The 24,412-nt window shown below is 34.6% G+C and overlaps 2 protein-coding genes across 4 annotated transcripts in view; one reads left to right on the top strand and one right to left on the bottom strand.

Moving 5' to 3' along the window:
• Positions 1-3,045: 3,045 nt before the first annotated feature.
• The window catches only part of LOC121295334 (transmembrane protein 192-like), a 33,224-nt gene continuing 11,857 nt past the window's right edge, over positions 3,046-24,412 (bottom strand). Inside the window, exons 5-7 of one of the 3 annotated variants that reach the window (XR_005946903.1) lie at positions 19,434-19,545; positions 17,002-17,175; positions 3,046-3,593 (exon numbers count right to left, since the gene is read on the bottom strand). Coding sequence is in view for 1 of the 3 variants with exons in the window: in XM_041219831.1 (XP_041075765.1) it covers positions 17,052-17,175; positions 19,434-19,545 (236 nt within the window). In the remaining 2 variants the exon portion in view is untranslated. Of the gene's footprint in view, positions 3,594-16,161; positions 16,341-16,814; positions 17,176-19,433; positions 19,546-24,412 lie in introns of those variants that run through there. The other 2 variants (XR_005946902.1, XM_041219831.1) reach the window with 2 other exon arrangements.
• Positions 3,624-10,577, top strand: LOC121295347 (apelin receptor early endogenous ligand-like). The gene is made up of 3 exons (XM_041219851.1): positions 3,624-3,980; positions 6,653-6,742; positions 9,753-10,577. The coding sequence occupies exons 1-2, from the start codon at positions 3,899-3,901 to the stop codon at positions 6,739-6,741; spliced, it is 171 nt and encodes a 56-aa protein (XP_041075785.1). The 5' UTR covers positions 3,624-3,898; the 3' UTR covers position 6,742; positions 9,753-10,577.

Genomic DNA, 24,412 nt, shown 5'->3' on the forward strand with positions numbered 1-24,412 from the left:
TGGATGGATGAGCACTCCTGACCAGCAATAGAAACCCACTGCTCTGCTGTCTATACCTAACAGATTGTTAATCTTGAGAAAAATATTGCATTGATTCTGGGTCGTCTCAGACCAGTCAAGCCTTTTTTTTTTTCCATACAGGAATTATCACCTCAGTAAAGATCAATTAAAGAATTAAATCAAAAATAAGATTTGAAAAACTAAAACATTTTTGTCAACATTTGACAATGGTCATAGTCTGAAAAAAAGAACAATTTACCAGTTCCATTGTAAAAGTTATTTTATTTCCGTAGGTCAAGTGCAGAAGAAACAACACATCTGGAACAAATCCCATCTTATTACATGTACAATAACCTAAAAGATATCTGGTTTTAAACTGCCAGATGTACAAATCACTTAACACATTACAATACACCACACCTGTTCAGCAGGGTTAATTCTGTTACCAAATACCCTTCATGATAATCTGCATGCAATCTTGGGGTATTAAGTGCATTTATAGAACATAATTTTTTCACTCTAACTATAAAAACATTTACATTCCTTTTTCTTTTTTTATTGATTTTTATTACGTCATAAGTGATGATTGATAACTGAACTTTGAATTAATCACACACATTCCCCAGGGGTTTCTAAAGTAATGTGAAATACATGTAGGCTTTTCCCTTTTACAGAAATATTTGCAGCTGCAGAATTCTGCACAGCCAAGGCAAAAGGATCCAACATTTAATTAACATCCTTAAACATTCTAACAGCTTTCCAAGAAGACAGCCTGAACGAGTCAGCTTGGGAAAACTAGTGTGAATTTAATTTTATACACTATAAATATGATCGTATTAGTGGGAAAATTAATGCTGGTAAAAAAATACACTGTACTGCACAATATTACTACAGTATTTTGAAAGGTAGTTTTAAAGCATGATTAGTGTAAGTCAATGTTCTTCCAGACACCTTTTGTTGTCAACAAATATTTTAGTTAGACACTTCCCTGCCAAGATTGTAAATACAAAATTAGAGCTATCAGTAAATAAATAGAAGGAAAGGTTCCTCTATACATATCACCAACAAGGGATAATAATCTTTTTCAATTTCAGCAGCTACTGAATACAGCATCTCAAGAACTAAAGTGAGGCCAAGACTACTGTTGTTGTCTAAAATTTGATTATATTTGTATATGTTACAAGGCACCAACATGTGTGTTTAAACCTAGAAACGTTCTTAGTATTACAAATAGAAGACTTATTTGTGATTCTTAATGAGATTTTTGAGGACTACATCACACCTTATTTGAAATGTTTTAGTTTCCTTTAATAAATACAATATTTCTTAAAATTTCATTGAAGACAGATGTACTAATGTATTAATCTTCAGCCTCTGTAAAAAGTTTACAGTTTATTTTAAGCTTTGTTTAGTTTATTAACGGTTAAAATATAGTTTACAAATAAGTTAAAACATGCATAACTCCACACCCGATCAGATAACCTGGCCTACAAGTACGAAGGTTAATTCGTATAGTGATCGACAATCCCTGAAAAAAAAAACAAGCACACAGGGGACCTTCTCCTAACGTGAAGATATTGGATAATATTTCTAAAAAAAAATGTTGCTCATTCTAAATAAGGATTTTTAGTTCTACAAAACTTGTGAATAACCTGGCTCCTGGTTTACCATGACATTTTTTTCAAATTGAAATAGTTTACAAGTACACCCACTGTTGTAATGTGCATTTATTAACAGATCTAAATTCTGCAATTTAATTAAAAGAAACCTAAATGGTCAACTAAACAGCAGAGCTATATAGATCTGATAATATTTAGATGGCATTGATATCAGTATGTCCTAAGTGGAGTGCAGAGCAAGGATGTAACTGTTTAGCACTGTTGTTACAGGTCATATAATGAGTTGCATACAAAACAGTAGCTGGACCCTTAATATACCAAGCGGAAAATGAAACAATGAACATTGCTTTTTAATGAATGTGTTCACATACGTTATTTTAAAAACAATTATTTCAAATGTCAGATAACTCGGGATCAATGTAAAGGGGGTTTGTGGAGTTTTTACAGATAACCAAAGCAACGACAACTTTAGCACATTCTGCTTCTTTAAAAGTGTAAGCATTACCACAAGAAACGCTTGACCCAGTGTCGGCATTTCTGCAAACATAATAAAGTAATAAATTAACTTTGTAAGAAAACAGCTAATTGCCCAGATGAAAAACTAGTTTTGCCAATGGTAAAAAGCAGACAACAAGATGACCCAAGCCAGCAATTTCCCCCTACCCTCAAATAAGAAACAAACAAACAAAAAAATAATAAATTAGCTTCATGGTGAGTTGTAATCCTAATTGACCGAGACATTTCATCATAATGTGTTCATTCATTTGTTTTGGCCCTGGACTGTTTGGACATAAAAGGCCCAGTGTAATGATTAAACGGTTACCAATTATTTCAGCAACATAAAAATGATACTATGATATATCTATATATATAGTATATATATATATATATATATATATATATATATATCATATATATATATATATATATATATATATACGTGACAAATATTGCATAACGTATATATATGTATATATATAATATATATATATATATTATATATATATATATATATATATATATATATATATATATATATATATATATATATATATATATATATATATATATATATATATGGATAGGAATTGAAGAAATTTGTCCCGGGCGGGTGCTGTTACCAAAACATATCAATTAGCAAACATGCCTCATATATTTTTGTGACCTGCTAAATCACATGCATCCTGTATTGTATTGAAGTTCAATTTAAAAATCTAATTTATGGGTTTTTTTATTTTTTTATTTTTTTTATTTTTATTGCAAGGCATGAGAAAAATAATACACAAGCAATTGCATTTTATATTTTGTTTTCTAAAAATGAAATTCTCATCTATTAATAATCTACACATTTTTTCAATATAAACATATATTGGTAACACAACTACATTTTGTAATTAATTCCCTTTTAAACCAAAATATGTTAAAAGACTCAAAGATCTCAGATCATGTTTCCTTACTGAAAACTGTAAACAGACCCATATATTTAATAAACCATATTATATGTATTTGACCTATTACAAGTACCTGTGTTAAGCAAATTGTCTTTTTTATACCCAAACTCCTAATGTGTTAGTAGATAGTTTCCAAACCCAGGATGTTCTTAGCACCCAGGAAAATATCATGGCACAAAAGCAACTCATTAAGCTTAACAGCTTACAGATGCAGTTTGAATGGGTGCCACTTTGCAGTTAGTTTACGTACTATTCAGCCAAATAGTTGCAAGCAGAAGACCAGTGTTACCGGGGCCCTAAAGTATGTGCAAAAAGTGTGTTGGGAGGGGGGTCTTCCTGTCAGTTCCCTTACTTTCTACATGTGGGGGCAATATGTGCAATGCAAAGTGTATCAGTTTTTATATATTCCTCCCTCCCTCCCATGTATGAGGGGGGTAGCTACAGCTTTGTTCAGATTGTCTTCTTGCTCATCCAGATGGACAATCACTGTTTACATGGCTATTTTCTTCTAGGAGTTGTTTGTCTGTAGAAAGAAAAGGGGTGTGAGTTTACAGCTTTTAAGAGAGAGAGAGAGAGAGAGAGAGAGAGAGAGAGAGAGAGAGAGAGAGAGAGAGAGAGAGAGAGAGAGTCACAACAGCCAGTAACCAATAGCCTTGCCTATTGTGATCATTAGCCTTGTTAGCAAATGCAGCAAGCTAGCAATTCACTCTGAGACTCGCCAATGCGATTACAATTGGGACACTAGACTGCAGCTAACTTGGAAGGATTTTTCTTTTTGCTCCAACTGAAGAGTAACCAAGGAATCTGTTCTACATCAGCCTGACCAAAATGAAAATGAGACTACAGAACCTCTTCTACATCTTTTTTTTCATAGTGATGAGTCTTTTACTTGTAAATGGACAGAGGCCAGGTATGTGACAATTCAATAGAATAATGACTAAACTGCACACACTGATGGTAGACTGATACCTGTTTATTTTATATATTAGTATTTTTCTATTTTAATGTATTAATTTTATAGATATATAATAATTTTTATATCAGATTAAGGGTAAACTATAATGCTGAATCACTTTTTTGCATTAAATGAAAATGACACATGGTTTTATGCTGAATCAATTAAAAAGTTTTGTATACCAATTAAAATATTGGTAAATCTTCTGTTCCTAAGCCATTAAATTGCAGTTCAGGGGCGGACAAAAAATCAATGTGGCTAATTTAAAGTGACCCTTAAGAACACTGAAGTGGCTCATAGACCTGCTCAACAGCTAAGCCAAACTTTTCCAGCCCGGCAGCATACTGAGGACACCTGCTAATGGCACTATTATAAAATGGAGCTAGGATGCAGGGAACATATAACCCAAAAGCAAATAAATTTTAGTTTTAGAAACATTATGTATGTGTTTCTGTTGGTTGTGATGGTTTGATTCTTAGCTCACTTTGGCAGTTGGGAATGTGAACAGCATTTCAAGATCATAAATTGTGATTAATCATGGAATCCTCGATTTTTTTTTTTTTTTTTTTTGTCTAGACAAAACAAAAAAATTTATATCAGAAATTTAAAATGAAAATGTAAAATCTACAATTTCTTACTTAATTATCCACATAAGTTTATTTGTTGTCATTGTATTAATATAAAGTATATATTTCTGGAGGGAGAAGGACAGAACCAAAAAAGTTTAATTCTCCTGAACTAAGGATTCAGGTTTGTGCAAATGTGTTTTACAGTCTGCATATGTGGAATTATACATTTAAATAATGTTAACTGGCATTTACTGTAGTATTTATATAGAATAAAGAATGGCATGTTTTTATGATTAGCCAACTGTTTTCTATTTACTTCATATAATGTACTTTAGTTGCGGATAGGATAATTCACCACAGCGCTGCCAGTCTAGCTTTTGCATCTCATACATAAAAGAGGGTTTTTGAAGTGGTTTCACAGAGTGCCCGATGTTGGCTGCATTCCTGACTCCATGCCTTATTGTTGTCATGATGCTTTATCAATGACTAAGGACTGCCTAAGATGTTGACCACTGATTTCCAGTCTACCATGAAGGTGCAATTAACAGAGGATAACTTAAACAATTGAGTAAGAAGGATTGCCAAACCTACTTCTGAGCTTTAGCTGAAAATCCACATTTCAAAGAGTTATTTTGCTAGACAGAAATAATAAGAAGACAACATTTTAAAAATAAATAAATAAATGAATATTATTTATCTGTATTGCACTTCCCTTTCATTAATTAAGAGTTAGTGTTGTTAATATTTCCTTAGGCAAAAGTTTATTCAGCTTTATCTGCTGAAGACTTTAGTTTTATGCTGGTCACTCTTCAGTTTTGGGTCAATTTATTTATTTCATTTATATAGCACCTTACGTCATAGACTCCAAGGTGCTTTGTAGAAAACACAATACACACAGCATAATAAAACATAAAAATAGCATAGAAACATTATAATAAAAAGACTATTTTAAATAACAATAAATATATTTCTAATCATGAGAAAAAATTAAAAAAAACAGTAATAATAAACAGACTATAATAAAAAGGCCTGTGTACATAAATAAGTCTTCAATCTTGACTTAAAAACAGCAAGACTCCTAACTTCTCTGACAAAAAAGTGACATTCTGACACAGTGTTCCATAATGTAGGAGCCTTATTAGAAAAGGCCCTTCCTCCCATATTATTAGTATTTACTCTTGGAATAACCAAGAACCCTGCATCCTGAGATCTAAGATTCTGCTTAGGAATGTATGGGATCAACAGCTCTTGTAAATAACTGGATGCTAATCCATTAAGGGCTTCATAAGTTAAAAATAAAATCTTAAAATCAATTCAAAACTACACAGGAAGCCAGTGTAAGGAGGCCAAGACAGGAGTAATATGTTCACCTTTACTGGTTTTAGTTAGAATTCTTGCAGCAGCATTCTGAATAAGCTGCAAGCGAGACACCAAATACTTTGGAATCCCAGAAAAAAGTTAGTCGATTCTCAATTAAACAAAGGCATGCATAACCTCTCAGTATCAGATACAGAAATAACAGATCGAAGTTTAGATATATTTCTTAGAAATAATAGATCTAAGTTTAGCTATATTTCTCAAATGATGAAAAGATGCTTTAGTAATGTTCCTAATACAGGACTCAAATGATAGAACAGGATAAAAAATGACCCCCAAATTTCTTGCTTCAAGTTTTATCTCTGAGGAAAGGCTGCTAAGATCTATTTTATATAAATCAACATTTTTAATTGGTGCTGTGAACCCACAAGCATGACCTTTGTTTTATCAGAATTCAACATCAGAAAATTCTGTGACATCCAACACTTTTTGTCCACAAAGCAAGCAGCTAATAACGGCCCAGTAGAGGGATTGTCTGGCTTGAAAGATAAGTACAGCTGAGTATCATCTGCGTAACAATGGAAATTCACTCCATGCCTGCAGATAATATCACCTATCAGTTTAATTCCATCATTACAAATTATTACAGAAAATTTTCTATAACACGATATTTTGTGTCAAATGGGTTGCATTTATTTAGGACTGATTAAATACTCATGTTTCCCTGTCTTTTATTTTCAGGAAACTTCACCCAAAGAAGAAAAATCCATAGGCATCTCTGCCCACACAGAAGATGCCTGCCTCTTCATTCACGAGTCCCCTTCCCCTAAGGTATGTAGAGGCTGTAATCCACTTTCTTAAACATTTGCAGCAATGCAATGTCTCCACTTCAGTTTCTGATAATTAACAAAAAGTCACCAGAGATAATTAACATATTTCCTCCATGCATTTTTGGTGTATAGCAGCTATATTTGGCAACACTTAAATAATGTTGCATTCTTTCTCAACAAAGTATAAATTCAATTGTTTTAGGGGCCATGATTATCGTCAACATAATTGATAGTGTTTTGTATTTTTTCATCTTATTACCTTGAAAAAAAAATCATATATTTGACCTGACAACCAACATCAATGTCTTAATTATAGACTGCTATTGCTACCTAGCATTGTCGAAGGTTGTCCCTTCTATTGAAAAGTGATTCTGATACACTCAATACGATATAAGTTCTACTTGAGAACACAATTACATTTTGAACCTAACTTAACAGTAGCAGTTTGAATAATGTACAGGGATGAACCCCACCAGAAAAATATATATATACTGTTTTTAATAGATATAGGATCTTTAAAAAAAAATGTTTTAGGGTTTACCATGACCCTTCACTGGTCCTTCATATTTGACCTCCCAAAGTGATTTAGGCTTTTTATCTTATTTTAATTTTAAGCTGCTGACATATGTTTTTCCATTAAAGATGATCTTTGAAGAAACTGTGAGATAGCCTGATGATGTACAGTTCTTCCTTTTGAACAGGCATGAAAGAAATACTTCTTTTTCCATGTTTTTCTTTGTCAAAAGGAAGCTCTGGGTTCTTAAACAGCTACTAGTCATGTGTGCAATGTCAGTTACAAATTAGCACTTTTACCATTAGGTGTCAGTGGATGTCTTTGATATGGTCCAACTGCTATAAGAAGCTATTTGTCTGCTTGGACAAGGTCCAGAACTAAATGGTAGGAGTAGTCCTCCAGATTAGCCCTAACAGTTTTGTTGGGGAAGATTGAATTAAAAAGTATCTGTCCACGTCAAGTTTCATAATCACTCATGTTTACGAGCATTAAATTCACAATTTAAAAATAGCACAATGTAGTTGTTATATAGCAACATGTTGATCTAGAATACATTATTCAAAACTGTCTTGCTTGTTAAATAACCAGTGTACTTTTTTCACTAACTCCAAGGCAACTATGGAAATGTACTTTGAGAGCTTGACATAAGATTCCAAAACTAATTAACAGGAAGTTTGTTAAACTGCAGACTGGTGTTCCAAACTACTCTGTTCAATGTCTTTCCCACTGTACCATTATTATCCCTGCAGGTGGTCAAATAAGATTAATCAACAATGCCCTATTTTACCAGCTGTTGGGTCAATGAAACCCTTCTGCATACTGATTCAGTAAACTAAATTCCACACACCGGTGTGGCGTGGTAAATATCCTGGAAACTAATTAAAACAATTTCTAAAGCCTGTTTATACTGCACTCCAGTATTTGCATTTTTTGTTCTATGATCTATATAACTGCCAATGGGAAAAACTCAAGTAAGTCATAAACTCAGCGAGCCATAAACAAAGTAAATAGGGTACGAGTAGCCAGATGGGGTTTCTGACCAGGGCTTTGATAAAGTTGATTATTAGCTCTCTAACTCTTACTCTTTATTTATTTATTTATTTTTTGCTGTGAGAACATGAACAAATACATGATCAAAATAGTCAATAGCTGTGTCCTGGTCCCCATTGCTGAAAACCATGACTCAAGATAGCCTGGGTATCAATAAATTGTTTCATCTGATAACCATTCTTTTCAAATACTCAGTCACTTACAATAAAAATAAGCATACTAACGATGTATTAAGGATTTTCTTTGTGGACGTGACTTCATTCACAGTAGCATCTTCTTTCCCATTCACCCTCAGTAGATCCGCAGTTCCTGGTTTTAAAAAGTTAGCTCAGCCTATGTGGGTCACAGGGCACACTGACCCCACTCTGACAGTTTTTCTATGCCTTAAAAGAGTTAAAAGTACCATATTCTCACCGAACAGTGAAACTGAGTAGGAGGAGGACCCAACAAAAATACAGTAGTTCAGTTGGAGTTCATTTACATTTACAATAGCTGAATGAGTAGGATGAAACAACATTTCATTGTTTGCAGTAAAGGTGTTCTCTGAAACCCCCTCCCCCAATTCAAATATAAACCTCAATTACATGTTTTACCAGTTTACTGAAGTTAAATAAAAGCCAGCAAGGGCAAAGGGGGGAGTTATTTGCTGATGACTGCATCAAATGCAGCTAGCGGGAAGCTGACAGCTTAGTTGAAGGCCAATACTGGCAAACTCTCCGCCTTATTGAGCAAGCCTGATTGACCACTCGTTGGCTGTCACTTAATCATTGTTTCCAATTAAGGAAGCATGATATATGGAATGTGACATTTAAAACTGTTTACCAAAAAACAGGCTTAATGTACAATTTTTGCTTTTGTATTTTGCTTCCCAGTTCTATTACATTTTAAGCATTGGAGAGAAGGTAAAGGATTAAGATTTTCTTAATCTGTCTCATTTACAAGGGTGTCCCTGAAACTGTACCAGGAGCAAGATTTGCAACCTATCTATGCAACAATGGAACGATTATGTACCTTGCAACGTTAAGAACACAAGACCAACCTTTGGCATGTGCCAACAAACCATATGCTCTTAAGCTAGAGAAAATCAAACCAATGTTGTTATTGTAGCAGCAGCCCACAGACAAAATAGCCATCTTTCAGCCACCACAGAAGCAGGCAGATTTTTAGATGTGTCACAGAAGGTTAATTGTATGTTACACTTCACCAAAAATCTGCTACAGTAAAAAACATTTTTAGATGTTGTGGTGTGTGGTGCAACAGGTGTTAATAGTATGCAGCTGTTAGTTGTAGGGTGGTCCTCTTTTTTATTGCAGCAGGTTTTTAAGGAAATGCATTTTTAAGATACAAAGGTTATCAAAAATAAAAATAAGTGGGAAACCAAAATAAAAATTGAAATGATAAAAAACCATCACATTTTTACAATCTGACTTAATTTTCTCTCCTTCAGGTCTAAATTTCTGTGCCAAAACTGGGAAAAGATGAGGAAGAAATGGAGCCTACTGGTGCTGCCTGGACACAGACAGGTCTCAAAAGCACCTCTTCAGATTCAGTTTACCAAAGCAGTCGCCTTCAGACTGATGCCCATCACCGTTCGACACCAAGCTACCACAACCAAATTAAAACTCAAAAGCAAATAGACTTTCAAGAGATTAGAATTTATTTACCAAGTAAACTGCGGGATTGTGGTATAGAGTTGCCAGATAGTTCTGGAAGGGTACCCTGCTTGCAGTTTATTAGATATTAACATAGCAATCATTTAACCAGTAAAGCCTGTAGGATATGTTAATATCAATTACATGCTTTATTAATGGGGGTTATTTAGAGCCATTGCCATTGCTGGGTCAGGCCTGTGACATTAAAGTCAATAACTGTATGCTTAACACAGGAATTCCCAGGGTGTTTAAAAATACCAGATTCCCTTGGCTCAGACCAATTGGGTAATACCAAGACAGAGACACTGAACCATTGCAAAATGCTTGTGACATTGGAAATCATATTGTATATATTTTATTATTAATTCATATTTTGTTTGTAGTCGCGATACTTTAACGAGTGTAAAGGAACTTCATTGTAAGTAGACATCTAGGCAGCATAATAATGTATTTGTTTGCCTGATGAAGTAAACCATATCTTAAAACATTTTCACTACTCTTTCAATAAACTTTGTGCTATCTGGTGTACATAAAATGTCACACTGCTTTTCAGTTAGTAGTTATGTGTATTAAATATGTATTAGTATATAAGAAGTTTATTATGTAAGTTATGCACTTCATATATTTTATTAATGTCATGCTAATAAAATTTGTATAGTTTTCAATATTGACTTTTTGATTTATTTCACCTTTGTAACAGCTGAAACCTGCTACGTTACTATACTTAGATGTGTGTGTAACATTTCTGTTTTCAATATAAAGAGCTACCAACTGGTATATTTTGTTTGGCAATCCTCAGGGTTCAACTACGAAGTAAAAGGAACCGCGTATCTATCCACTACGCTGGAGTTATTGACCCTTTACCCAACTTTCTTCCTTTTGCTACTTAAGTGGTGCTTGACAAAACTAAATCAGTATTAACTATATCGGAACCCTTTTTGCTAACATCATCATATTAAACTAAATGTTGGGAGGCAGCACGTGACATTTTTCTATATATCTGGAAACCGCTTATACAACTGTGATGGCTCTTGGTATTAAACATTATTTAGCATATTACATAAGAGTATTAAATTAATGGAGGTGTCTGTCTGTCTGTCCATACATTTTTCCAACTGAATGTCACATTTGCATATGTCTGTGATGAAACTTGGTATTAATATTATTCGCCATAAATTGAGCATATCAGATTGTGGGGATATATGGCAGTCTGTATATCTGTACAATAAATGTTTTTATGTATCTTGAGAACAGAAGTGATTCCACATAGTCAGTCATAAGAGAACACAATAATTTATTCTGCATTCTCACAATCACTTTTTTAAATATATGTTTTACTTCAAATATTACAAATAGTCCTCTGTTGTTAAATATATATATATATATATATATATATATATATATATATATATATATATATATATATATATATATATATATATATGAAAACACATGTTACAATATACAAAACAAAACAGGAGTATCAAAGCAATGTTCAAGAAAATTGAAAATTGTCTTTAAATCTTGGATTCCTCAAAATAGCCACCCTTTGCCTCAATAACAGCCTCACAAACACGAGGCATTCGGTTAACAAGTTTCAGCAGGAAATCGCCTGACATGTCTTCCCAGCTCTTTTGCAGCAATTCCAAGAGATGTATGGTAATTGTGGGTAGCTTTGCTTATACTCTTCTGTCCAGTTCGTCCCATACAAGTTCTATGGGATTGAGGTCTGGAGACTGGACAGGCCAGGTCATTAGATTGAGTTGTCCTTCACTTTCCTTCTTCGACAGATAGTTCTTGCACAACTTTGAGGTGTGTTTCGGGTCATTATCTTGCTGAAGAATGAAGGACTGCCCAACTAGCCGTAATCCTGATGGAATGGCATGCCTCTGAAGTATGCTATGATAGCCATGCTGGTTGAGCTTGCCATGGACCTAGTAAAGATCACCAACTCTGTCACCAGCAAAGCAACCCCAGACCATGACAATGCCTCCTCCATGCTTGACAGTGGGAACCACACATGCAGAACTCATGCACTCACCATTTCTGCGTCTTACAAATACTCAGCGGTTGGACCCAAATATTTCAAATTCTGACTCATCGGTCCATAAGATCGACTTCCACTCCTCAAACGTCCAGTTTCTATGTTTTTTGGCCCAGGCAAGTCTCTTCCTCTTATTCTGCAGTCTTAACAATGGTTTATTTGCAGCAATTCTTCCAGTTAGGCCAGCTTCATGCAATGTCCTCTGAACAGTTGATGTTGAAACATCTGTACTTCTAGTAGCATTTAGCTGAGCTTGTATTTCAGGGGCAATTACTTGCCGGTTTCGCAGACTTGTGACTCGAATGAACTTGTTCTATGAATCTGAGGTCACCCTTGGCCTGCCTGACCTTGTTCGGTCCTCATGAGTGCCAGTTTCTTCAAATCGTTTAATGGTCTTGGCCACAGCAGTTACAGACACTTGCAAAGTTCTTGCGATTTGTCTTAAAGATTGACCTTCATTTCTTAAAGTAATTACAGACAGTCTGCTTAACTGTAACATATTTTGTCATTTTCTGCTCCCTTACATTCAGGAATGACAAACTTGTGCCTATGCTACCTATATTTATGGTAATCATGGACCCTCACCTGTTAACAATAATTGGTGATAAAAGGTTAATTAGGTAACATGATAGTTAACTCAGAGAACATCTAACACCGTGTTATACACATTTCAGACTTTTAACTGACTTTGGCTTCAGCCTGAAATCCCCTTGCTTTGGGTGACCATTTCGTTGAAATTGACAATATTTACATTTTCATTTAAAAATTTAATTTTTGAATGCAATTCACTTATGATTATCAGTTTATATAAGTATGCACATCATATAATGAAATATTAAGTGTTTATAGACAAGTTTATACAGTTAAAAGCATAGATTATCATGAAAAACCTGGTTTCAAGCAGGTGTACTGCAACTTTTGACTGGTACTAAGACACACACACTCCAGGACAAAGTTATTGAAAGGCCCAGATCAGGGGATGGGTTTAAAAAGAATATCAAAGACCTTGAATATACCTCGACGCATGGTCAAGACAATTATTAATAAGTGGAAGGTTTATGGCACCACCAAGACCCTGCCTAGATCAGACCGTCCCTCCGAACTGGATGACCGAGCAAGGAGGCTAATCAGAGAGGCTACCAAGAGGCCAATGGCAACTGGTCAAAGTGTGCATGTGACATTGTCCAAAGCACTCCATAAATCTGGCCTGTATGGTAGGGTTGCAAGAAGAAAGCCCACCTTGAATCCAGATTGAGGTATGCAAAAAAAAAAACACTCAGGAGACTCTGTAGCCATATGGCAAAACTTTTGTGGTCTGACAAAACTAAAATGGAACTTTTTGGCCTAATGCAAAGCGTTATGTTTGGCGCAAACCCAGCACAGCACATCACCCAAAGAACACCATCCCTACTGTGAAGCATGGTGGTGGCAACATCATCTCATGGGGCTGTTTCTCATCGGCAGGGACTGGGGCACTTGTCAGGATAGAAGGGAAAATGAATGGAGCAAAGTACAGAGAAGTCCTTGAGGAAAACCTGCTGCCCTCTGCAAGAAAGCTGAACCTGAGATGGATTTTTCAGCATGACAACGACCCAAAGCACACAGCCAAAGCTACAATGGAGTACCTAAGGAACAAAAAGGTAAATGTCCTCAAGTGGCTCAGTCAGAGCCCCAAACTAAATCCAATCGAAAATTTGTGGCATGAATTGAAGATTTTTGTCCATCAACGCTCCCCAAGAAACTTGACAGAGCTTGAACAGTTTTTTAAAGAACGGTCAAATATTGCCAAATCTAGTACGCAAAGTTGATAGAGACCTATCCCAACAGACTCCCAGCTGAAACCGCTGCCAAAGGTACTTCCACCAAGTATTAACTCAGGCGGGGTGGAGACTTATCCAATTATGATCTTTCAGTTTTGTATTTTATAATATAAAACTTTTTTCCCCCTTAACAGTGTGGAGTATGGTGTGTAGATAAGTGGAAAAAAAATCCTCATTTAAATGCATGAAACTCTGAGGCACTGACACAACAAAATGTGAAAAAAGTTCAAGGGGGTGTAGACTGTATATATATATATATATATATATATATATATATATATATATATATATATATATATATATATATATATATATATATATATATTTTTTTTTTTTTTTTTTCATGTTAGTTCAACTGAGTCATCCAGATGTCTAATACAACTGCAGCGTTCTCCAGCCAGACTGGCGTTGAACAAGTTTACTGTTGTTACATTTTGTTTCATTCAATGTGTTTAGCTCTTCCCATTATACAATGGCCTGCCTGCGAGTGTAATCCACAGCCTTGCTGCATGAAGTATAAAACAGCACATTACTATCGACATGAAATTCGTCCTTCCCAAACTCGTTGATCCGATCTTTAGGGATGATTGTTATTGTTTTTGGCATTTTTGAACAGCTCTGGATACTGACTGAAGTAAATTGAAGTCTCATTCAACACTGAACTAGAATACAGGAAGCAGTTTTATTGCAGCTATGTTTATGTAAATGTAATGTTTATATATGGTACGTATATTGATGTGGTTATTATCAAATGACCAAAAAAAGCCTTGAAAATAGAAAATCCACATTTTTCCGTGTTATCATAGAAAATCAAATTGGTAATATGATACAAAAAGGCGGCCTAAGTCTACTTTGCGGTCATACATATGTAAAAGTCGACCCTGGTCCCGGATTGCAGGCCCTGTGCCACATCAAAACGGTGGCCTAAATTTAGGTCCGTCCTGGGCTGCCTTTTCTTTTTCGGCACATTCACATATGAGAAAGGGCGTCCCTGGTCCACTTTAAATCACAAGTGTGAATAGGGGTCATAGATGTGTGATAGTATAGTTTCTAAGAAAACTAAACTCTTAAAGAGATATACCATCAGTCATTTTGTTAATTAGAAACTGTGCTGATAAGAAAAATTGAGTCCCAGTTTCAATGCTGACATTAAGACCTTTCTATGAAAATACAATAGCTGAAAAGGTTAGCAGAATTAGCAAATACTCCACTACCAAAAAGCTTAGGCCAAAATGTCATCTCTCCACAAAATAAGAAAGTATGTAAAATTAAAAGCAGAACACATCAACATTAGTGCAAGAACAGAACACCGCAAATCTTCATAGCATTTTTATAACATCATATTAAACTACAAGACTGCATGTAAACCGTTTTTGTAAATGATCGTCTCGTTCTTCGTTTTGTTTTTGTAAAAGGATTGTGAATACATATTTTACACTGCCCCCAAACAAGAATACAATTAGTGAAATAGAAGTAGATTTGTAAACTTCAAAAGATCTTTCATTACTTGTATGCAATTTATCTGATGTGACCCTATATGTACTAGCTTTTGTTCATTGTCATAAGTCTTGAACATTTATTGTAGAAGTATAATAAGTTGTAAAATCAAGAAAAAATGTGGTACTTTTAAAGTTACATTTTTACTATGGTTAACTTGTCGCGGGGTGGAGCTGTAATTACAACAAACCAGCTTTTTCAATTCATGTTACACACCCCTAAACAATCACATAATGCATCGGCTGAAGAGAAGAGCCATGAGACTGAATTTCCAAAACAGAGAGGGTGGGGGGTGGTGGGGGGGTTGGAAAGATGTTTGCCTTAATTTGCATTAGTAGGGACAGGGTGGGGTTAAGGGGAAAGCCACAAAGTAGTTGCATTGTCTTTGTGGGGATCATCTTACACAAGCCAAAAACTTTATCACAAATAAATTAAGGGAAAAGATATCTAAATAAGGGTTTTTTTCTTTCAAAAGGGAAATACTGATAAGTTTATAATGAGCCTTATCAGAACCTCTGTGTCTTTGATAGTATTAGTAGTTGTACACACAGTTGTTACAAAGTAAATGTTTTTGTAAAATACAGTATTTAATCAGTATACATTACTGAAAATACTGTACATTCATCTCAAATCACAGATTTGGATTCCAAATATTTGAGGGAACCCTTACCACTGTACTTTATTTTTACACATCCTGTAATGCACTGGACTATAATTTAAAATAAATAAATAAATAAATAAAAGACATTCAATAATTAATTAAAGAGAACACAGGTTTGTAAATGTATATTTTACTATTTGTTTGGTTACAAATACCTTTATTTTATATTGATCTAAAAAAAAGTCAGTATTTGGCAGATATTCTTTACAGTAAAACACTGTACAAAAATAACAACTGTAACATAACATAACTGTAACCCCCTCCCCCAATACCTCTCCCCCTACCATTGGTGTTCTCTTGCAATGCCTTCCCAGCAAAACCTTAAATAATAACAATGGCAGTAGAAATCCCCAAAGAAAATCTGAAAATACAAATTAATATTACAATATCTATGTTCTTTTCTTTGAAAACCACACAAACGTATACACTTTTCACATTAAACCCAAGTAATGAGTGCACTCTTTGAGTATTATAAACTGTCATATAATTTTCATAAGTTTCATTTTCAACAGTCGACCATTTGTCATTTTAGTGCTGCAATGCTTAAATAACAAAATATCAAAATACTAAACCACACATGATATAAAACTGAAAATACAAATACTACACTACTACTACTAACACCATGTAACACAATTTTTATTCCTGGGTAGTAAGTGTTATTTCCCAATTGCTTATGTCTCAAAAGTATAGAAAATGGTTATTATTCCCCACAAACTTTGCTTTTGTGACTAGGACAGTGATATTTCAAAATATCACTATTTCCAATGGGAAAATGCGCAAATGTGTGTCTTTTCGTTCACATAAAGTCAGAAAAAGGTTTTTACTTATTTATTGATTTAGAATCCCCTTTATTTTACATTACAAAAAATAATTGTGATTTTTTTTTTTTTTTAATTACCATAGATTTGTTTTACTACTAAGATTATTTTGTAGTGTAAATTTAAAACACAAGCAACATAAATCTGTTCACATTAATCAAAACGTATTTTCCTAGTTAACACTAAACAAGGCTTCCTTACTTGTCAAATGTGTATTCATCTGTATGATCACCATTTTATTTTAAGCTTCGTCATTCCTGGATCTGCTGTGACGTCAAGGACAGAAGTCGTTTACTAAGTAATGTATTGTGTTGCTTCAGATACTCTATTAAATCTGCTTGTTTCTCCACAACTTCTTCCACACTTGAGCTATCCCTGCAAACAAAAGAAAGAAAGAAAGAAAGAAAGAAAGAAAGAAAGAAAGAAAGAAAGAAAGAAAGAAAGAAAGAAAAAGAAAATAAATACTAAATCTCTAAAATCACAATCCTTGGGGAGATTTATATTTATCAAATTATTAACTGATTTTCTTTCTTACATCTGTTGAAAGAATTATGAATACACTGATAAATGAGATGATCTCCACTAAGTCAGGTCAGTATTTCAAACATGCAATACAGTCGCACCTATTACTAAGTTTTAGGAACACTTGTCAATCGTTTACACAAAAAGGTATACAAATAACATCCATATCCCCTACAAAGCTTACAAATAACACATTACAAGAGTTAGTATCATAAAAAGTAAACAGCATCTAGAGACATAGCCTTTAATACAATGTAGATTCACAGGGAGGAAAAACAACAAAGAAAAACTATTGATTTTTTTATTTAATGTAATCAATTAATGGAAATGGCTCCCAAAATATTTCCTTCAAATACACAGACAATAAGGCCTCTAAATACCCCAGGTTCTGGGTTAACTGTACACTTGTGGTTAGTTCCTTGTTTCCAGTTTGCATAAGCAAAATAATTTAACTAGCCTTCAAATCTGACTTACATAATAGAAAAAACAAAACACAAACTTTAAATGTTTACAGAATAAATAGAAATATAGTATCACCCTATGGCTTCCAAAGTTGCAGTAGTTACTAACGTGAGGCTCCATTTCAGTTATACTTTCAGTAGCAGTGTTAATGTTCACACCACTCATAGGGTATCAGGGGTATAATCTATCAACACCCCGCCATGGTATGTTTGTGGAGGTATTCTGCTGCTAGATGGTATCCTTTAAATGAAAACCTAGGTCCTTCTTTGTAGATGTTAATCATCCCATGGCGCTTATCAATGAAGAGCAGGGGAACTGACCCCAGATTCCCCTCAAGCACCACATCTACATCCTGCAAAATGGACGTGGCTCCATTGGAAAGGAGCAAATAATGTATTGCTACAGAGGGAAACCAGAAACCTACGCAATTATATGGTCAAATAGCATTGGTTAACATAAAGCCATAGGCCAAAAGGTTTGCTTTTGTGTTTATTTTAATGAAAAAAAAAAAAAGTATTACAAAAACTAAGGAGTGTTTTTTTTAAAGAAAAATTAAAGAAGCTAAATAATTGAGAGTTAACTGCAACACTGCTATTCATCTAAATGGATTTAATAGAGCTGAGATATATATAGGAAGCTATTGAAAAGGTCTTACCGAATACTGTATTTCAAATGTACAGTAGCACATTTTACATCAATCTGATTACTGTATACAAATATGTATATTATACTTTTTTCAAAACAGAATGTAACCTATACTCTTCCTGACTATACTGCACCTTTAGTTCATTGAGTACATGTGTCAAATATAGTGAGAAGGAATTCCATGGAGGTGTCAGAGGTGAAACAATAGTGATTATAAATACAATTGGGAACTTTTAATGAGGTGTCAGCGGGCTGATTAAACGTGTGATTTTTACAAGGAAAGAGCATTACAATAAGAGAAGAACGGATACAAAGAAAGGAAGTCTGCAGAAGAAAAACTTATTTTGACCAGGAAATAGGAACTCATTAAAAGATTCTGTGTGGATAAACCAAGATCAAATGACTCTACCTATAAACCAGTCTATTTCCTACACCTTCAGGTTATTTTCTCAGGTGTTTTACAACTTTAAAGTGCATGTGTTAATCAGCCAATCATATGCCGTCTAATATGCGTGTAGTCTCCCATGACCTAGCTGAAATATCAAAGTATCCATATCAACCAACATGTTTATATGCCTTAAAGTAATTGGATTAGAAATAATCAGATTAGGCAATCTAAATACGTATTTACTTGGTGCTTGGATTTCATGATCTCACTACAATTCTGCAACCTATCTATGCAAAGTACTGTGTTCCTGAATTGTATTCATGTACAGTAGGTCTGAAAATCCTTGTTTGCTGTATTTCTTTTACTTCTGTGGTTGATTTATACTAGTTCAGTAGCAGTGGGGTGTGATGGAAAATGCATAGAATTATAATTCAAATGGTTATATACACATCAAGTTCCTATCTGTTTTTCAAACATTACTTTACATTCACTGGAAGTTAACATAGTAAATGCACTGTGTTGTGGTTTTTGTGTAGTTTAGGTTTTTATATAGTATGGTTAATAAACCACATTACAAGTAGAAAGAAATTTGCAGTTTGCTTCAAAAATACTATACCTGAAGCCGATCTCTGTGTTAATGAGGCTTCTGATACTTGAATAAGCATTTGAGCGCTCTTCCTGATTGATGTCTGGTGCTGGTTTCTCTGTATTGAACTGCATTACCTTCACTGCAGGGAAAAAAAAAAAAAAAAAAAAAAAAAGATATTTAGGGCTTTTTTTAAACTTTTTTTTTTTAAATTAAGGGTGGGACTTTATGTACGCCTGTGCTTTGTTGTAATCTTCGCTGTATTAAAAAAAAAAAAAAAAAAAAAAACATGCAGGCGACAGTAAATGCATCCCACCACTTGAACATCAAATGTTCATGTTGGGGGTTAAGGAGACGATCAAACGCCAATACCATATACAGCACTCACAGGACTGCAGAATAGATGTGGCAGAGTCTCAGAAAGTATTTGTGCTGCAGTGTATTTATAGGCTAGTACAAACACAAGACCTTGGAATGAAAGCTACAGTACATTACTATATTTCAACATGCACTGGTCCTTTTAAGTACACCTAAAACACAAACAAACAATCAAACAAACTCTTAATGGGAATTGATTCTACCACTCTAGAGAGTACTATTAAGAGTGATGTACATAGTACAAGTGTTTGCGTCTGCCTTATGTCTGAATGGAAAATTGACCTTGTCTCTGCACATCAAACAGGCAGATTAAAGAGCTGTGCTATGTCAAAGTATGTTTGGCCTATTTTAATACTGTGACCCTCTGTCTCATGGTCAAGTAATCAGAACGTTAACATCTGACTTTTTTTTGTGTGGCCATTGGCTCTATGCATTAATGCAGCATAATTATATAACTCTGACCCCCTGAACATCACTCTGCTTTGGTAGCCCATGAAGGTTTCTTATGTAATATGTTGCCAGTACAACACCACCTTCATATGTAAAATAAAGCTCATCAATTTAACGTATTCATTTTAGTTTGGTTTGGTTGGCTTAAGATGTCCCAGCATACTATACAGTGTTTAGTTAAATAGCAGAAGCATGCCTACTTGTCTCAAGAAGCATCATCTGTCCCAAAAGTATACAAATTATTTCAGGGAAAGTAAATCTAGACTGCCAACAAGATCCGCTTTTCTTGTACAAAAGTGTGTCGGAAAGCTGAACTACATTATGGAAGGATGAGTAAACATATAATAAGCAATTATCCAAGTATTATTGTGGGACACTACAATTTAAATTTATATGCAGGGTTCAACATTAACCATGGCCCGGTGGCCCAGGGCCGGTAGACAGCGCAGTTTGGCCAGTAATTATGAAGCACCACAGGCCCGACTGGGCCGGTTACATTCAACTATGCCATTCACAATCTTTGGACTCGTTGGTATCACTCAGCAAGACTGTCGCTGACTTGGGAAAGGCTACAAAAGCGACAACGCTCTAAGTAGGATTGTTATTATTTTGTATTATGAATATTGCTTTAATAGTGTTTATTTTTAGGATTAGGGACCGGAATTTTGAATAGTTTCTTACTTGAATACACAGGGTGCAACATTTGTATGTATTCGATTACCCGAACTCTGGTCCCTTACGCTACCAAGAGTAAACGGCAAATGCGTGTGCACAAGCAGACAGCATAACAGTGTAAGCCAGTAAAGTTTAGCCAGGTTCACAAAGTGTTCAAACAATGACCAAGACGAGAGTTCTTCGCTCTGTACCCTATTTCCTTAGGCACTGGTTTTTCCTTTTGTTTTCTGAATTAAAAAGCAGAACTCAATGAGCAGCAACGTCTCAGCGCGTCTCTCGTCCAATTAAAGCAACAGTAGCATAATATTGCGCAAACCATCAAATAATAATTTTTGCTGTAGTGTACTCAGAATAAAATAGCACCTATCATATACCAACCTAAACATTCTACATCTGTTAAATTCTAACAAATAATATTGATAAAATAACCTTTAGTGCAAATATTGTAACCTGACCAAAACAACAGAAAATACATTCCAACAGTACAATAGTTTAACATTACTAATAACAACTAGCCATCAAGTACTGAAGTCAGATGAATCTAAGTTGAGTTACTTTTATTCAATAACCTGTAAATAATTCAAAACAAGGATACCTGGTTGTACTTTTAATGGTCAGTGCAAATGTTGCTGTTATTACATCCATTCACAGAAAGACAACAGTAGATATTTTACATTGAACTACAGTCCAGAGTTAAAAAATGACTCCTTTCCAACTCCAAGTATCTTGCCTTTTCTTATAGTTACTGCGTTGTTGTGCTTAACATTTAGTATGTCTTTATATTCATCATAATGTTAAATTGTCTTTCTAATTTCAATGTTATCCAAGTTTCGATTACTTCTTATATATACGTTTAATGGCTAAAGTAACATATATTGAAAGGCTTCTTTTAGCCACTTTCTTTTGAGATGTGTGCTCTCTTTGGTTACCATACACAGTTAGAAACAGTGAATAAAAACCATCATGAAAAAATATATAAATATATTGGGTCAGATAAAATTGCATCTGGGCCAGTAAAAACACTAGCTCAGTGGCCCAAGGGGCCAGTAGTTAACAATCTAAACGTAGAGTCCTGATATGTATTTATTTAAATCAGTACAAGGTGCACATAAAAATGCTGTGTTGCACTTGAAAGTGAAGCCTTCAATGAGCACCAAAGTGAACGGTCATTCACTTTCCAGCTCCACTTTCTTACAAATTGTTTTTATCACAGACCACCTGCCTCTCTAGTGTACAATCGCATGACTGATTAAAGGGAAGCAATTACACAGTTCTGATACTGACTTGCTACTGTCAAACAGGAGGATGTAAAGCAATCAAAAGACCACCTCTGAATTTAGGCATGGTGGTCTGCTCCGCCTGTGCTCAAGCAGTACGTCTTAGAACAGAGCTTGTGAAATACAGCATTTGAGTAATTTAGGACAAACAATGCTAGCACATCCCTTACAAATGACAGTGTGCTAATCTATATGACACCTGTATTAGGTTATGGGATCTGAAATCCGTCTTCCCCTGAAACTGCTCTGTGTGTGCATGGGCAGGCATTACTATCAATGTGCATTTAAAGGCTTGCATATCTGTGCCAGATTTACTTGATTCAATTTTACAAGGTCAAAAAGAGTAAAAAAATTAAAGAAAGACATAGCAAGTATGGTAGTGCTCTCTATCATCACTTATTACTGAAGCCTAGACAGCATACATAAGCAAGAGGAAATTAAAACTGAGTGTATATAAGTTTTTAGACATGTTTTGGAGGTTGTTTCACTCATTAAAACTGGCTACAATCTTATAAATGAATGTACACGCTATATAAAAATGAAGTTAATTATTAATTTACTCAGTTAAAATTACTGGACAACATTCCAAGCACGATATTAAATTTTTTTTTTTTTTTGGAAAGGCGATGGGGGTTGTCTCAACTCGTTGTTTGTTAATGGTTGCACTCCAGGGGAGTGAAACCCTTTAAAGAAATATTCACAGACCCTCTGGCTACTAACTGTGTGCCTGGCTGATCTTCAGGAGTGGGCCATCAGTGGCACCAGCTCCAGTAGCCCGTGGCTACTTCTACCCTATCTGTCACAGTGGGGATCACTGTAGAGTTAAGCAAGGCTCTGCCCAGTAGATTACAAAATGCCTGTAGGCATCTATGTTGTAGAGTTCTAGAACGCCCATATCATTTTCTACCTCCTGTAGTGATTATTAGCATATCAACAGGCTCATCATTAGTGTACATGCACTTAGAATTGGACTATAACCTGAAACAGACAATTATGCATGTTTACATTTTAACTTTGAGATCTCTCAGCTTGATGCAACAGCAGTTCTGTACTGTTCTAGAAATCTGTAGAAAATGTAGTAATAGTGAGCATTTTACTACTGTTTTTCTAACCTTTACCAACAAATGTTAAAAGAATTATGTCCTGTAAAAAAAAAAAAGAAAAAAAAAAAAAGAGTTTTACATGTACATTTATTTTAAAAAATAAAATACTACCTGTAGGAATGTTTAAACAAAAATCCTAGTTGTAAGGAGTAAAAATACAATCTAAATTTAAGCAGTCTGAAGTATTTATGAAAAGGCAGATGCTTTGCAGTTTTGAGACATATATTCTTCTGATTAAGTTACAGGGAGAAAACTGGCAACTTATATATATATATAAAAAAAAAAAAAAAAAAAACATCTGTCTCACAGTGTAATCACTTTCTGATTAATGTCTGATCATATGCTGTAAAAGCCTGAAATCTTAAAAAAAAAAAAAAAAAAAAAAAGCAACACAACTTTAGACAAACTCTCAGAAAAATAACTCAGAGGGTATTAAAGGTTGACTGTAACTTGAATCAGATCAGGAAGATCTTAGAGAAACCCATCTTTGTCATCCAATCCAGATAAGACAAGTTAACTACATTCAAGGGCAACTTGTTAGCATATTGGGCACAGCACTATTTAAAAGAAGAAAAAAAGACTGAAGCCATGTGCTTTGAACCCCTTTGATCTGGTTGTGCCACAAGCCCTTGCAATGAAAAAAAATACTTAGAATGAGAATGTAACCAGCTTCAAGAATCAGCTTGAGGGCCATCTAGATTAGGAGGCAGGGAGGAAATACAGAACTTGTTATGTCCTACACACTTTTACATGAGTTAGTGAGCACTTCAGTGACGATTTGCCTAAGACGGTGGCTCTTGATGAGGACAAACAATTATTTATCCCTACTTCAAGGACATTGAACCACCCCCTTGGATTTTTTTAATTTTTTTTTTAAATAAACAAAGGCTGATTCAGTGGGTTAAAGACACTATTATGGTCAAAACAACCCCTTTCTTGCATCCAAGTGTGTATCTATCCAATTGCTGAGTACAGACTAAATAATGGCCCTAGTTTAAATAAATCTATAAAGGACATTTTTTTAAAAAACTGTGTAGTGAAAACCTAGTGTTTTTCACTGTTGTTACAACTTTCCTGAAGAGTAAGTAGTGAGGTTACAAAAAAATATACTGTTCTACGTCCCCAC

Source organism: Polyodon spathula, chromosome 2, assembly GCF_017654505.1.
Source record: "Polyodon spathula isolate WHYD16114869_AA chromosome 2, ASM1765450v1, whole genome shotgun sequence".
In the NCBI taxonomy this organism is placed as follows: domain Eukaryota; kingdom Metazoa; phylum Chordata; class Actinopteri; order Acipenseriformes; family Polyodontidae; genus Polyodon; species Polyodon spathula.